The sequence below is a fragment of the Hylobates moloch genome, unplaced genomic scaffold (genome assembly GCF_009828535.3).
Source record: "Hylobates moloch isolate HMO894 unplaced genomic scaffold, HMol_V3 SCAFFOLD_3, whole genome shotgun sequence".
Lineage (NCBI taxonomy): Eukaryota > Metazoa > Chordata > Mammalia > Primates > Hylobatidae > Hylobates > Hylobates moloch.
Window position 1 is genome coordinate 171,153,201 of NW_026652278.1, and position 14,099 is coordinate 171,167,299.

Consider the following 14,099-nt stretch of genomic DNA (forward strand, 5'->3'; position numbering starts at 1 on the left):
TAGAAGTATTACAAAGCAAAACTCACATTTGCCCTTAAGTGACCACTTTATGTCCTAAGAACAAAGATTGTTAAGTATTTTTATTCCTTATAATTTGGTAATTTTGGGCACAGATGGTTTTAGTGTTAAAGTAGGGAACTTTTTTTAGGTATTTGAATCACCCTCCTGAATTCACGTGTGAAACACTTCTGCAGATGAGCCTAGAACTGGGTAGATACTCAAAACCTGTCAGCTCCTCCTCCCCACCATCATGCCCACTACCCCGGCCTTATTTTATTGTTCACAGTGTGATGCGAATGGTTATTTCTATGATAAAGGTGATGGTTGTGCTTTTGCCTTGAAAGACCAGCTAAAACTCAGAATTCCTCCCTTTCACTTTTTCAGTTACTGTGTTTAATGTTAGGGAAGAAAAATGTTTATATGCTTGGGTCATAAAAAGAAACTTTTTCTTGTCTCTTTGCCATGCAAATGTGTAAATATTTAAACCTGATGAGGAAATGAATGGCTTATTTGAGACAGAGTCACCATTCAAAACTGCCGAATTAATTTTCCTCTGACAATTCTAGAATAGAATTCCAGTCAGATTTTTGTAGGTCATGTATCCACACCAGTCAGTATTTTCATCCTTATAAGGTATAAATGAAAATAAACGTTTTTGACTGCTGATCAGGTTATATTGCTTTTATATATTTCTCACAGCTGAATTCTGTTCTAATGAAACTACACGAACAAAAAAAGGTTTTACTTACAAATAAAAATTTTAGTAAGTCAGAAACTGAATTAGATATTCTAAATTCTCTCCAATATTAACAGTAGAGTTCTATGATCAGTAAAATGGCAATCTATTTAACTGTGATTCTCAGAAATTCCAACAACTGATTTTATTCCAGTTTGATTGGATTAAGAGATTCATGTAATCTTAAATAGGCCTCTGATGAAATTCCATTTAAGAAATCTATCAGAAAGTAGAATATTTATGATTTATATATGCAGTATTATAATAATTATTATTTATATATAGTACTATGGCATATGTTTCACCATAAACACACTTTAGGAGTAGAATGAAACTAGGTAACATTCTATGGACACTGAATCACTCTACTTTTAACAACTGTTATCTAAAAAACTTCTTGAAACTACATTGGAAAGTCTTTTCAGTGTCTTTCAAATTCCCTGTATTATTTCTAGTTACAAAATTTTACCCCACTGTATTAACAATCACATTTTATACTTTTAATTCTTTTTTAAACTCTCCAGTCACCAATGTTCATGTCTAATTTTACTAAAACAAAACTTAGGTTTAATGATGACCCATTCATAAGAATAATTAGGCACATTTACGGTTACTGCCATCCTTTCAGAACCCCTCCATTGTTTAACTGTTTAGATCAAAGATGTAAGGGCATCTTGTTACATGTCTTTAACGTGCTCTTGAGTTCACAAGCCAACCCCACCATTACCAGATGTCTGAGAGCCTGCTACAGCTCCTCAAGACTCAGATTCCTTCATCTGTAAAGTGCAAATGTTAAAGCCTTCCTACGAGGGTTCCTATGAGGAACCGGCACAGAGTAAGGATTCAACAGTAATTGTTGCTGCGTGAATTTTAAATCAGAGAAGACCGTACAGGGTTATCTTCTGGTCTAACCAAAACAAGATTGCTGGCAACATGGATGGAACTGGAGGTCATTGTGTGAAGTGAAATAAGCCAGGCACAGAAAGTCAAATACCACGTGTTCTTGCTTATATGTGGGAGCTGAAACAGTGAATGAGCAGAAAGAGGAGAATGATGGTTCTCAGAAAACTAACACAAGAACAGAAAACCAAACGCCGCATGTTCTCACTCATAAGTGGGAGTTGAACAATGAGAACACATGGACACAGGGAGGGGAACATCACCCCAGGGCCTCTCAGGGCGTCAGGGACTAGGGGAGGGATAGCATTAGGAGAAATACCTAATGTAGATGACGGGTTGATGGGTGCAGCAAACCACCATGGCACGTGTATACCTATGTAACAAACCAGCACATTCTGCACATGTACCCCAGAACTTAAAGTATAATAAAATAAAATTTAAAAAAAAGAAAGAGTAGAATGATGGATACCAGAGGCTGGGAGGGCACTCAAAATACGTACGACTATTATATATCAATTATGAAATTAATGCATTAAAAATAAGCCTGCTGGATTGGAAATGTCAGTTCATGTAGATTTTATGTTTGTATCCCCAAACTGCCTAAACTCATCAAACTTTTGATCAGTCAGTAGAATTAAATAAATTTGGAAACCATATTGCCCAATAAGGGAAAAAATGGTCCCTGATGTTTGAATCCAGCCCTATGTGGCGGGTAGTTTGCGTCCTCCTTGTAACTGCTATGCATAGGAGACTTATACCATTTGGACCTGTCAGGAACTTCTTTCTAACATTGTATTTGTTAGAGCAAAGGAAGACAGCTTGAAGAAAAAAAAAAAAAAAAAGAAGCAGCCACCTTTTATATTTCTGACTATTTTTCCTTGTCCTCCCCCCAGTATGACTTCGTGGAGCTCCTGGATGGCAGCAGGCTGATTGCCAGAGAGCAGCGGAGCCTGCTTGAGACGGAGAGAGCCGGGCGGCAGGCGAGATCTGTCAGCCTTCATGAGGCCGGCTTTATCCAGTACTTGGATTCTGGAATCTGGCATCTGGCTTTTTATAATGATGGGAAAAATGCAGAGCAGGTGTCTTTTAATACCATTGTTATAGGTAAGAATAGTCTTCAAAGCAGCATTTTCCAGGCTACAGCCTAAACGCCGTGTTTAATAAAAACTAAATTATCTGTACCAATTTGGGGTAATTCCTAGGGTGTTAAAGCCCAGGTAAAATGTGAGAATTATTTTTAAATCTTTATTTTTGAAATGTGACAAACTATGAAGCACTGGGAGAAAATATTATCTGGAATTACCTTGGGAGAGGAGAATAAGTCATGAAACGCTTTGAAAATCTGCATTTGAAGTGACAGTGTTTTGCTTTACTACTCAAATTACCTAGCATAAATGAAGATCAAAGTGATGCCGTTTATCTTTTGCAAGAGGCAGGCTATGCAACAAGTGTCCTTCTTTCCCTTTTCTTCAGAGTCTGTGGTGGAATGTCCCCGAAATTGCCATGGAAATGGAGAGTGTGTTTCTGGAACTTGCCATTGTTTTCCAGGATTTCTGGGTCCGGATTGTTCAAGAGGTACGCAAGTTAGATTCTTTTCTTAAGCCGATATAAATAAGCTGTAGAAACACAAGTGATTCCGAAAACTACCGAGACAGGGAAGAAAGGGGGGGAAACCGGCATATTACTTGTTCCAGCGATGTGTCTTTTCTTTCGGAAGCTCAGTGGAAAATGTGGCTGTAATTCTGTCGTGTCTTGTTTCACAGCGGCCTGTCCAGTGTTATGTAGTGGCAACGGGCAGTATTCCAAGGGCCGCTGCCTCTGTTTCAGCGGCTGGAAGGGCACCGAGTGTGATGTGCCGACTACCCAGTGTATTGACCCACAGTGTGGGGGTCGTGGGATTTGTATCATGGGCTCTTGTGCTTGCAACTCGGGATACAAAGGAGAAAATTGTGAAGAAGGTAAACATGTCAATATTTACAGAAGTCCGTTGTTATCTTCATCAAGAAACAGATTGTATCTGTAATCTTTAGTTGGGCAGATCCCTTTTATACGCTTCCTTTTGAAAGCAATTTTGAAAAATCCATATTTATGAATGCATTGTTTTACTAACATTTTAACTAATAAAAAGAACAAGCACCAAAGGGCCCCTTTGCTCTTTTTCAGGAATGTGAATCGTTCCTTTTCTTCACTCTGAGAAAGCAAGCAAACCTTTGTGCCTTGAAACTAACAGCAGACTGTTGATTTAATTTTTCTTTTTATAGTTTTTTACATTGATGCCAGCTTCTAAATCTAGTATTTTGACATCTCTAGAAAGACAGAATAGTACACATAATATGCTGCCGAAAAGAAGTATGACATCATGGATTTGTTCCATAGCTGTGTACGTATAATGATGAGAGTCGAGATGCTATACTGTAAAGTGCAGGTGAATTGTTTTTTCAGAAAGCAAAAAAGCACCATTTCCGTTCTTCAATCAAATTGATTTTATTGATCTGCACACACAAAGTAATGCAATTAAGTCTCTGGAATTAAATTTTCAGGCCATTGACCCTACAAGTGTAAAGTTTTATTGAGTCAAATTGCTAAATTAAATCTCGTCATCTAAAGCACGTTAAAGTGAATTAAGAAAGATAGAGAGTATGCAACTCATTTATTTCTCAAACAGTGTGAGGATCCCATACGGCTGTCAGTACTCAGTGGTCACAGATTTTGTTTTAGAGAAGGCAATACTTATTACTCTGTGATTGGGCAGAACAGAGAGCAATAGTCCGAAACCTCAAGAGCCTATGTATGTAATTCAGGAAAATTACAAATCCTTGCAAGAGTCTCAATTACCTAAGTGGCATTAGGCTGGTTCTTAATGCTTTATTGTATTACAATTCTTTGCATTTTCAGAAACAAGTTCTTGAAAATGGTAGATAAATATTTGATTATCCAAAATGTTCATATAAATTAGATTAGGATTTAATTCTTTTTTCTGCATGCACTATGATATCTTCTGGATTTAATAAAATTGTTCTTTTCTTTACACCAGCTGACTGTCTAGACCCTGGGTGTTCTAATCATGGCGTGTGTATCCATGGGGAATGTCATTGCAGTCCAGGATGGGGAGGTAGCAATTGTGAAATACTGAAGACCATGTGTCCAGACCAGTGCTCTGGTCACGGAACATATCTTCAAGAAAGTGGCTCCTGCACGTGTGACCCTAATTGGACTGGCCCAGACTGCTCAAACGGTGAGGTTAATAAATGCAGTACAATCAAGTTGCTTAATACTATTTAGCTAAAGATGATATTTTAATTTTTAAAACTCCCTTTTTAAACCTAATACAAATTTTAGTAAAGTGATTCTTTATGGAAATAAATATTAAAAGTAAGGATATGTAGTTGCCTTATAAAAAAGAAGGAATCAGGCTTAGCCAATTTGTCACTAAAATTTCCCCTTTAGTATTATGGGGGAGACTCATCTTCATTTGCATAAGATACCATATCTTCTTAACTCTCAATTTATGGAACTACTAACCAAAACTAACCTCTCTAAAATCTGAAGTATAGCTTGGGGATTTAAGCACATTATCTTATAAACAGGGAAGGCTCAATTTTAAAAAACCATTTGACAATATAAGACTAAACATGATCACAGTAAAGAGTATACATGTATAGATATTATGATATGAATGGTTCAACACTGAGTTTTTAATCATAATAATATCGTTATAATAGAAATAATACAAGGTAATTTCATTCAATCAGCCAAGTTGTTACTGAGCACCTACTATGTGCGTGGCATTGTGATAGGCCCTGTAAGAATAAAAGACTTAACAAATTGTGTCTGCCCTCTAGAACAATGGCTTTCTAATATTTTGACCTTGAACTATCATCTTAAATACATTTTTACATTATGACCTAGTAAAAGTATACATGCACATACATAATTGAAATAAACATTTTACAAAGTGATACACGCTGATTTTTTTTTCAAGTCTATTTTATTTTTTTCAAATGTTGGTTGCAACTCATGAGCTAATTCCATGACTCATAAGTTATGGTTTGAGAAGATGCCATTCTAGTGTGGAAGATTACAGTTTATTTAGGGAGATAAGATGAATACATATGAAAAATTCTAAGTCAATATATTCTAGTTTAATACTATATTGAGTGTTACATGGAATATTATGCTAAATTCAGTGGACATTCAGAGGAGTGATTCTAACTTAATGAGTATTCAAAGTTTTCAAGGAGACTTGTATTAAGATTTCTTTATTTAATGATGGTGGTAGTCTGGGTAAGGGTATAATTTTTGGCTAGGTGAACAGTATTAGAAAGTACTTAAGAGCATGGACTGTGAAATCAAATGTGTGGATTCTTATCCAATCTGTACTCCTTAAGAGCTATGTGACCTTAGGCAAATTACTATATGCCTGAGTTTACTCATCTGTAAAATCATGGGACACTCTTCACAAAGATGCTGTAGGAATTACTTGGAATAATATATATAACATACTTAGTACAAAGCTTGGCTGATAATAAATTCTAAAGATAGCTTCCACCACCATCATCACTACCATAGAACATCCCTAATCTGAAATTCAAAATGCTCCAAAATTCAAACCTTTTTGAGCACCAACATGATGCTCAAAGGAAATGCTCATTGCAGCATTTCAGATTTTGTATTTTCAGATTAGGGATGCTACAGTGGTATTTATTCTGCAAATATTATAACGTCTGAAAAAGTTTAAAATCCAAATCACTTCTGGTTCCACGTAATTTAAATAAAAGATTAGCAAAGATGCAATTGTGAGAAATATCATTATATTCAAGGGACAATGAAGAGAAGAGTATTTTGGAGGCAAAAAAATAGGATTGGGCCCAATTATGGTGAGTACTGTTTAGAAATGATAGCTTTAGGCAATGGAGGATTTACCAATAGCAATAATTTGCCCACTAAAACAATGAGAGTATTGTTTTTGGGAAACTATCCTGTAGATAGTAAGTCAGAGAGCGTGAATTGTGAGACTTTGATGGCGAAGAGACAAGCTGGAGGACTTTCCCACAAGCGTGAGGTGATGAGAGCATGAATTCGTTGGGAGTCAGTAGAAATAAAAAAGATAAATCTGAGGGACATTTGAAAGGAAAAGCAGACAGGACCTGCTGAAAAAAACACAATAGAGACGCGTGTTGAGAAGAGCTGTAAGAATGAAGCAAGGAAAATTGGTGCTAATGTTAATGTCCCTGAATGAAGCAAGAAAAGTTGGGAAAGGGGAAGGCTGATTGAAGAGGCAGGATGTAGGGAGGCAATGGAAGAGAAGTGAGAAATAGAAAAGAGATGAATTCCGTTTGGATACTCAAACTAAGCAAAACTACATAGTTCATCAAAAGAAGAGGAAAAATGAGAAAGAGAAGCAGGGAAGAGAGAAGTGGAGGAGGAAGAGGGCAATGATAGAGGAGGAAGGACAAGCGGAAGAAACGAGGAAGAAGATGGATTTTATTAGCAGTGTTGAGTGAATAAAAACATCCTGCTTAGATTAAACGTAAGTCTTGGCTTCAGTGAAGGGGTCTATCTACTTTCCTGCCCACACTGATTGCCCCCTTCTCTAAGCCTGTTTAACAGTAACTGGCTGAGAACCAGAACTCAGACACTGAACTGCCTGGGTTCAAATGCTGGACTGGCCATTCACTAGCAATATGACATTGGGCAATTTATTTAATATCTCTGTGCCTCTGTTTCTTTATATGTAAAATGGACTACTTTATACAGTTGAGGTAAGGCTTAAATGAGCTAGGATGTGAAAAGCACTTAGAATAGCACCTTAGACAGTAAGTGTTCAGTGTTAACCATTAATAGACGTAGTAGAGGGTGGTGATAGTAGTTACTATGGTAGAAGTATTCTAAAGGCTAATTGTAGTTTGTCATAGTTAATTTCTCATCAATTCAGAGGAGCTTCCACATTAAAGTAGTGACTGGACATGGTTCCCCAAATGTGAAAGTTATGAAATGCAAATTGTTTCCTCTATTCGTACAATCTAATGGCATAAAACTACATGAAATCTTGTGCTAAGAAGTTAATTCACATGTTTATTTTTAGCAAGAGGTAAAAAGGCTAGTAATTTTTACAAATTGCTGTTTCCTGGCCTTTTGAGAAGCTTGGGTGGCATCTCTGCTGCCCTATGAGTCAGTATCAGCATGACAGATTTATCTGCTACTCTTTACCTGCTACAGATTGAATCCTGGAAGCCCAGACTAACAAATGTTTCCTATCAGCTAATGTATAATATTGATGAAAATTTTCTGTTGAACTCACATACTACTTAGAGACAAGTTTTCATCCTTTCTCCTTCCCGTTCTGATTTTTGTATGAGTTTTCTTCCTCCTTCCCTCCTCTCTTATCTCTCCTTTCTTCCTTCCTACTTATCTTCTTCCCTTCCTTCCTGTTTTATTCATTCTCCCTCATCTTTTGGCCCATACACCTCTAGATAGCTTGCGGAACCAGAAGCTTTGGTGAGAAAATTCACATCTGCTAGAGCAAATAACATGTATAGAATAAAGAGTAAAAACACAAATTGGGATCTGGATTAGAAAGAGCCTGGAATGTCTTACTAAAGAGTTTTAGGGGTATTACCACCAACCAACACTTATCCAGCATGAGTGGGTGGTATTATTTTAAATAACATGTTAACTTGTTTTGTCCTCTATTCGTAAAATATATTTTGTAATTACATATAATTTACATATAAAATAAGCATTAGTGTTTTCTGTTGAGTTTTTACCTACACTAAAAAACCCTTTCCACAAAAAATATCCAATTAAATGTTATAGAGATAATTACTTCTATAGTAAAGCTACTTGGCTCAGGTCTCTTATGCCTCCATCAGTAAAACAGGCATATTAAGACTAGCTGTAGAATAATACTTGCTTGAAATACTGTCATTCAGATTCGCTTCCTACAATTATCCATGTCGGAAAGGAACAAGCACAGTAGTCCCTTTTTTCATATAACGTTGTTATAGTATGTTACCTGAATTATTTTATAAAGGGTAGTTTGTAACTGATACTAAATAACTCAAAAGTTAATTCAGCCCTCTTCATAAAATGATACTGCTATGAATTAGAAAATATACATATAAATGTTAATTAAAAGATTAAATTGGCTGCCAAAAATCACATATCATTATTTTACATATTTAGACTGAATTTTTTTCATGCTACTGTAATTATTTTGGTAGCTGGAAATCTAATTTTACCTGTGTACTAAATGACTGTTTAATCATAGTGAGCAGAGATCTTTATCCTATTCATCTTGATATCCTCAATGCAAAAAGGAAACTTCACATATTCAACTCTCAATAAATAGAGTAGCATAATGAATATAATACTCTATTTTTGAAGAAAATAATTATACTAAGTATAGAAAAAAATCTTTATGAAACTTTGCTATTAGCTGCAGAAAGACAGAAAACTTAGAATTAATAGTAAAGATTTCAAATATGCTTCCAGTCACGCTGTGAAAATATCTGGTCTTGTGTGCCTGAAATTTATCTGCTTGTCTCATTTAAAGCTTATAAAAGCACCGTTAATTTCCATTTGCGGCTTAAAGTTTACAAGCAGTATAATTCTGAATTTCTAAGTGAATCCTAAAGGAAAACACTTTACTCACTACCTCTTTTGTTGTTGTGGAAATGACCTTCAGATGTCTAAATTCAATAAGAGAGTAGACTTTACACCCGAAGAAACATTTGGTTAAGCTGCTAAAAGAGAAGAAATGAATTATTTCCATCTGAAAGTTTATAGGTTTGAAAGCAACAGAGCTTTCCTCTATCTTCATCAGCAGTTTGTTCATTAATTAGCCCTTCAATTCCACTTCAATTAAATTAACTCTAATTAATAAGTTCATTACAAAGATTGACGCACCTTGCTCAAAGCCAGTGTGCTAAATGCTGATAAACACCGTCACCCTAATGAAAAATTGATTAGATTGAATAAAAAGGGTACCTCAGAAAGAACCCTCTCACTTCTGGAGCTGGGTTGATGTTATGTTGCTCTGAAGGTAATCAAACTATCTTGGATCTCTTAATCAAAAATTTAATTCGAAGGAGATAGAAAATATTGCATGAAAAAATCTGTGTGCTACCCTCTTCCGGTTAATAGCCCTGGGTGTTGTTTATAAAAAATATTACAACTCTCATAGTGCCTTGATAAGGTGTTTAGCCTGTGAGATAGAGAATCACGTGTCTGAGAAATGTTATTTGGGGAATGAATAGGGAAAACAGAACACGTGACTACATAAACAGCTACTATTTTTTAATCAAAAAAGGTTTAGTACATTTTCTGTTTGTTAGAAATGATTTTAGGTTTTTATTGTTCAGTGCTTTATTTTTGTAAGAAAACCAAAACTAATTCAATAGTCTTAGAATTTTAGGGGAAAAAAACTATAGCTAACTTTAATCTTATATGTAAAAATGAAATAACCTTGAAAGTTTCTTTTACCTTTGCCTCTCCCTGTCTCTCAATTGGAACCAGTTAAATAAAGCTTTTAAGAAAGCTTAAAATTTTTTTTCTTACACATCTGAATTCTTTTTAAAGACCTAACCTGGTATTATAACATTTGAAGTCATTTGGTCACTTGTGCTCTTTTCAGTAATTCTAAGAATTGAAAAACCTTGTTTTTCAAAGGAGAGTCAATTATGTATATTATTAAACTGCTTTTGTATTGTGGACTAAGAAATTTGTATCTGTCAACAGTACAAATTTACTGAATAGGAAAAACAGTTTCTTTTTACATGCATGTCTGTGTCAGAAGCAAGCTAATTTACTTACTAAAGTAGATTCCTCTTAGTGAAAGTTTCTGAATATTTAAAACATTTAAATGTGGCATTAGAAATAACCCCTTTTCAAATTCTTGCCATATGTATGAAATCCAAGTTCTGTTAGATACCTGAGATGCTGAGATATTTCATTAATTTGAGGGTGGGGGTGTGGGGACGTGTTTTCTTGGTGATAGGTGTATGTAAATATGACCACCCTCTATATATGTAATGTTTTCTCTATAAAGTATTGTGTATATAAAGAAATTATTTCTAACAATTGCCATGTGTATTTTCTGCATGACTAGAGCAGCATGTAAAATTAAATGATGAATAAAGACGTAGAGTTCCACCATTGATCATTTCCTAGTAGTCAATGCTGAAATTTACTTAGCATACAAATACTTTTGATTTCTTTTTGGTGATTTTGTGTTTCCTTGAACAAATCTGAGTGGAAGATGGAGTGCTGCTTATTAATTCCCCTTCTCCCTCCCACCACTCTTCTCTCCTGTTTTGCTTCCTCTTCCTCCCACACAGAAATATGTTCTGTGGACTGTGGCTCACACGGTGTTTGCATGGGGGGGACGTGTCGCTGTGAAGAAGGCTGGACGGGCCCAGCGTGTAATCAGAGAGCCTGCCACCCCCGCTGTGCCGAGCACGGGACCTGCAAGGATGGCAAGTGTGAATGCAGCCAGGGCTGGAACGGAGAGCACTGCACTATCGGTAGGCTTACTGCACGTCTGTGTCTGTCTGTCCCCTTCCTCCCAGAGAAGAGCCCCGACGGTCGGCAGTTTTCAACTTGGAAAAAGCCTATTTCTTTACGTTGTTTTTTACTTGTCTTTCTTAACACGAAATTATTTTTCAAATATGGTTGTCATTTTATAATGGCAATTCAGTTCTTTTTAGAACAGCTGTCACAAGTATGAGCTATAAACTTTTTTATTCATTGGTTTTTGGGATGGCCACAAAAATGGACTCACATAAAACAGACAATGATTTGTTTATTAGTGAAGTTTTATCGAATATTACTTCTTGATGTTCCATATTGTCATTGCATTTCTTAATAGCAGATTTTCCACTTTAGAAAAAAATACTTTAAATTTTTTTCAAATATATGGCCTTGTTGGCCTCTGTAGCTTCCAGAATCACACAGCTTAGACTTGTCCATATCTTGCGTCTCTACAAAAGAGGTTTGACTTTTTATGACTTCATTTTGTGGTATCATGAGAAATAAAGTAGAATAAAATGCACAAACCTCGCTGCTCTTAAACAAACCTGTATGGTTAACACTTTTTCATATATGATGACATTTGTGAACATCTGTAGGTTAAATAAAACCATCAGATAGATGTTTCAGATCAAAATGTTAGTACATAAACAATATTAGCATAGATACAAAAGTATCCAAAATATATATATCACATTTTCAAGATACTCAGCATCATTGCTTTTACCATTTGTCACTAAAATTAAAATGTCTAATTTTAAAAACACAACAAAAGTAATAAATTTCTATATCACTTCAGTGAAAGTACACAATATTAATTATAAATGGCACAGTCCTACCAAAATTTCAGAATATGTGGTATAGTATTTCTCCACATTGTTTTACAACCCTAGGGTGAAATTTGATAAATCTGTTGTGGGGAGTGTCGGTATCTTTTAAAGATTTCTTCTTCCAGTGTATCTGTAAGTATTATGTACTTCACTTTTTTGCTCACAGGATTTGGTTAGCTGGGAACTTTGTCATGGGAAAATTGAAATCATATACATCTTATAAATTGTCACAAGTGTGTCATTATAGACTTCATGTAAGTTTTTTTCTAATCTTATTGACATCCTTGACATCTGTTTCAAGGGTCCCACCACACACCCACGCTGGTGATCTTCAAGAAGAACTCAGGACCCAGAGGTAGTTGTGTCATGGCTATAATGTATCACAACCAGAAAGAAAAAAGACCCATCAGCAGAGTCTGCAGAAATCCATGCACAGGCTTCCCATCTTCCTTCTCTCGCACTGGGAGAGGTCACGTGTAGCATGCTCCTTTTCCCAGCAGTGAAATGAATCGACATGTGTGCAGTATTTCTGCCCAGGGAAGCCTGTTCGAGACTTAGAGCAAGCTTGTCCAACCTGTGGCCTGTGGGCCGTATGCGGCCCAGGACAGCTTTGAATGAGGCCCAACACAAATTCATAAACTTTCTTAAAACATTCTGAGGTTTTTTTGCAATTTTTAGCTCATCAGCTATTGTTAGTGTTAATGTACGTTATGTGTGGTCCAAGACAATTTTTATTCTTCCAGTGTGGCCCAGAGAAGCCTAAAGATTGGACTTTCCTGACTTGGAGTCTAAGATTTTTATTGGGGCTTCTCCAGGAGGTATCCTCTGTCTGCCACAACCACCAAAATTCCAACTCTCCTAAGAAGAGTAGGTGTGGACAAAATAACCTTATCAGTATAGGGAATATCCAAATTTCCAGATGCCAGCCAAGGGCCAGCCCGCCAAAATCCTGCAGATCAGGCCCACTATTAGCTCTCACTTGCACAGCATCCTTGGAGCTTCGCTTGTTGCATTGGAGCTTCCTGCCTGAAATCAACAACAGGTGCCCACAGTCATAGCACTTGCACAGGGCTCGTCTCCACTAATGTGGCTTTCCCCTCCCAAAGAGGCTTTGTAGGGCAGTGGCAGCAGGTTGTTCATGTGAACTACATTAAGGCAGAAAAAGGTTGATGAGCAGGATTTGTGTATCTTTTTGTGGCCATACAAGAGACAATGCAATACCTCTATAACCAAACAGCTCCATGCCCCGGGTCCCAGAATGTCTATATACCAGAGGCAGGGCAGGAAAACTATACCTGTGATCATATTCCCTCATTCTTTGTGACTCCACCACCCGATACCCAATACATCAGAAGAAATGAATTGAGTCTAGCTGAGGGAGAAAGGTTATGATCTGACTGTATGTATCTTAGGAAGTACAACAGACACATGTGTATAGCTTTGAAAACCAGGAAGTGTACCAAAAAGTTATCCATAGGTGGATTTAACTTACCAACCAATAGTTATTCAACAAATCGTTTTAGTGTTGTTCTCAGTGGCCTTGGTATTACTACATGGATAATAGTTTCCCATAGATGAGCTGTTCTTGAACAAATTTCTAGTTGTTTAGGAACAAACAGGATTTTTGTTAGCAGTGGGTCTTTGTATTACAATTTAATAAACCCTGCAATAGTTCTTAACAGTTGCATTTCCTATCATTTTAATTTATTCTGTTGCTTTTATCCTCCATATGAGTAACAGTGTGGGAAATAAGGGACCTGCTTCATTTAAAAATCTTAGATGTGAACCTTTTAAAAGATGTAGAGCACCTTTAAAGCATTTTCTGCTCTTTTATACTAATAAGATGAATTATTTCCAATTTTGGCATACAAAGATCCAATTGCTTTTCCCCTGTTTCCTTACTACCTATGTATATGCCCACCATAGTTTCCTGGTTAGGGCCCTTAGTGGCCCTAAGGGGCCATTTGTGAGCCACGGATTAAACACCCAGGAAACTCTGGTGTGTTGTCTCACTTGGGATGGTTACTGTTCTTGCATTTCCTCTCCATTTATGCATCTGGCTGAAATATGCATCCTTATGCATCTGGCTGAAAGAAGCTGCCACT

The 14,099-nt window shown here is 36.5% G+C and overlaps 1 protein-coding gene across 6 annotated transcripts in view; it reads left to right on the top strand.

Annotated features, from left to right (window-relative positions):
* The window catches only part of TENM3 (teneurin transmembrane protein 3), a 1,044,221-nt gene that overhangs the window by 925,066 nt on the left and 105,056 nt on the right, over nt 1–14,099 (top strand). For all 6 annotated transcript variants that reach the window (XM_058436908.1, XM_058436909.1, XM_058436910.1 and 3 more), the window contains 5 exons: nt 2,530–2,740; nt 3,110–3,211; nt 3,400–3,594; nt 4,671–4,871; nt 10,975–11,160. In XM_058436908.1, the coding sequence (XP_058292891.1) occupies nt 2,530–2,740; nt 3,110–3,211; nt 3,400–3,594; nt 4,671–4,871; nt 10,975–11,160 (895 nt within the window). The remainder of the gene's footprint in view (nt 1–2,529; nt 2,741–3,109; nt 3,212–3,399; nt 3,595–4,670; nt 4,872–10,974; nt 11,161–14,099) is intronic.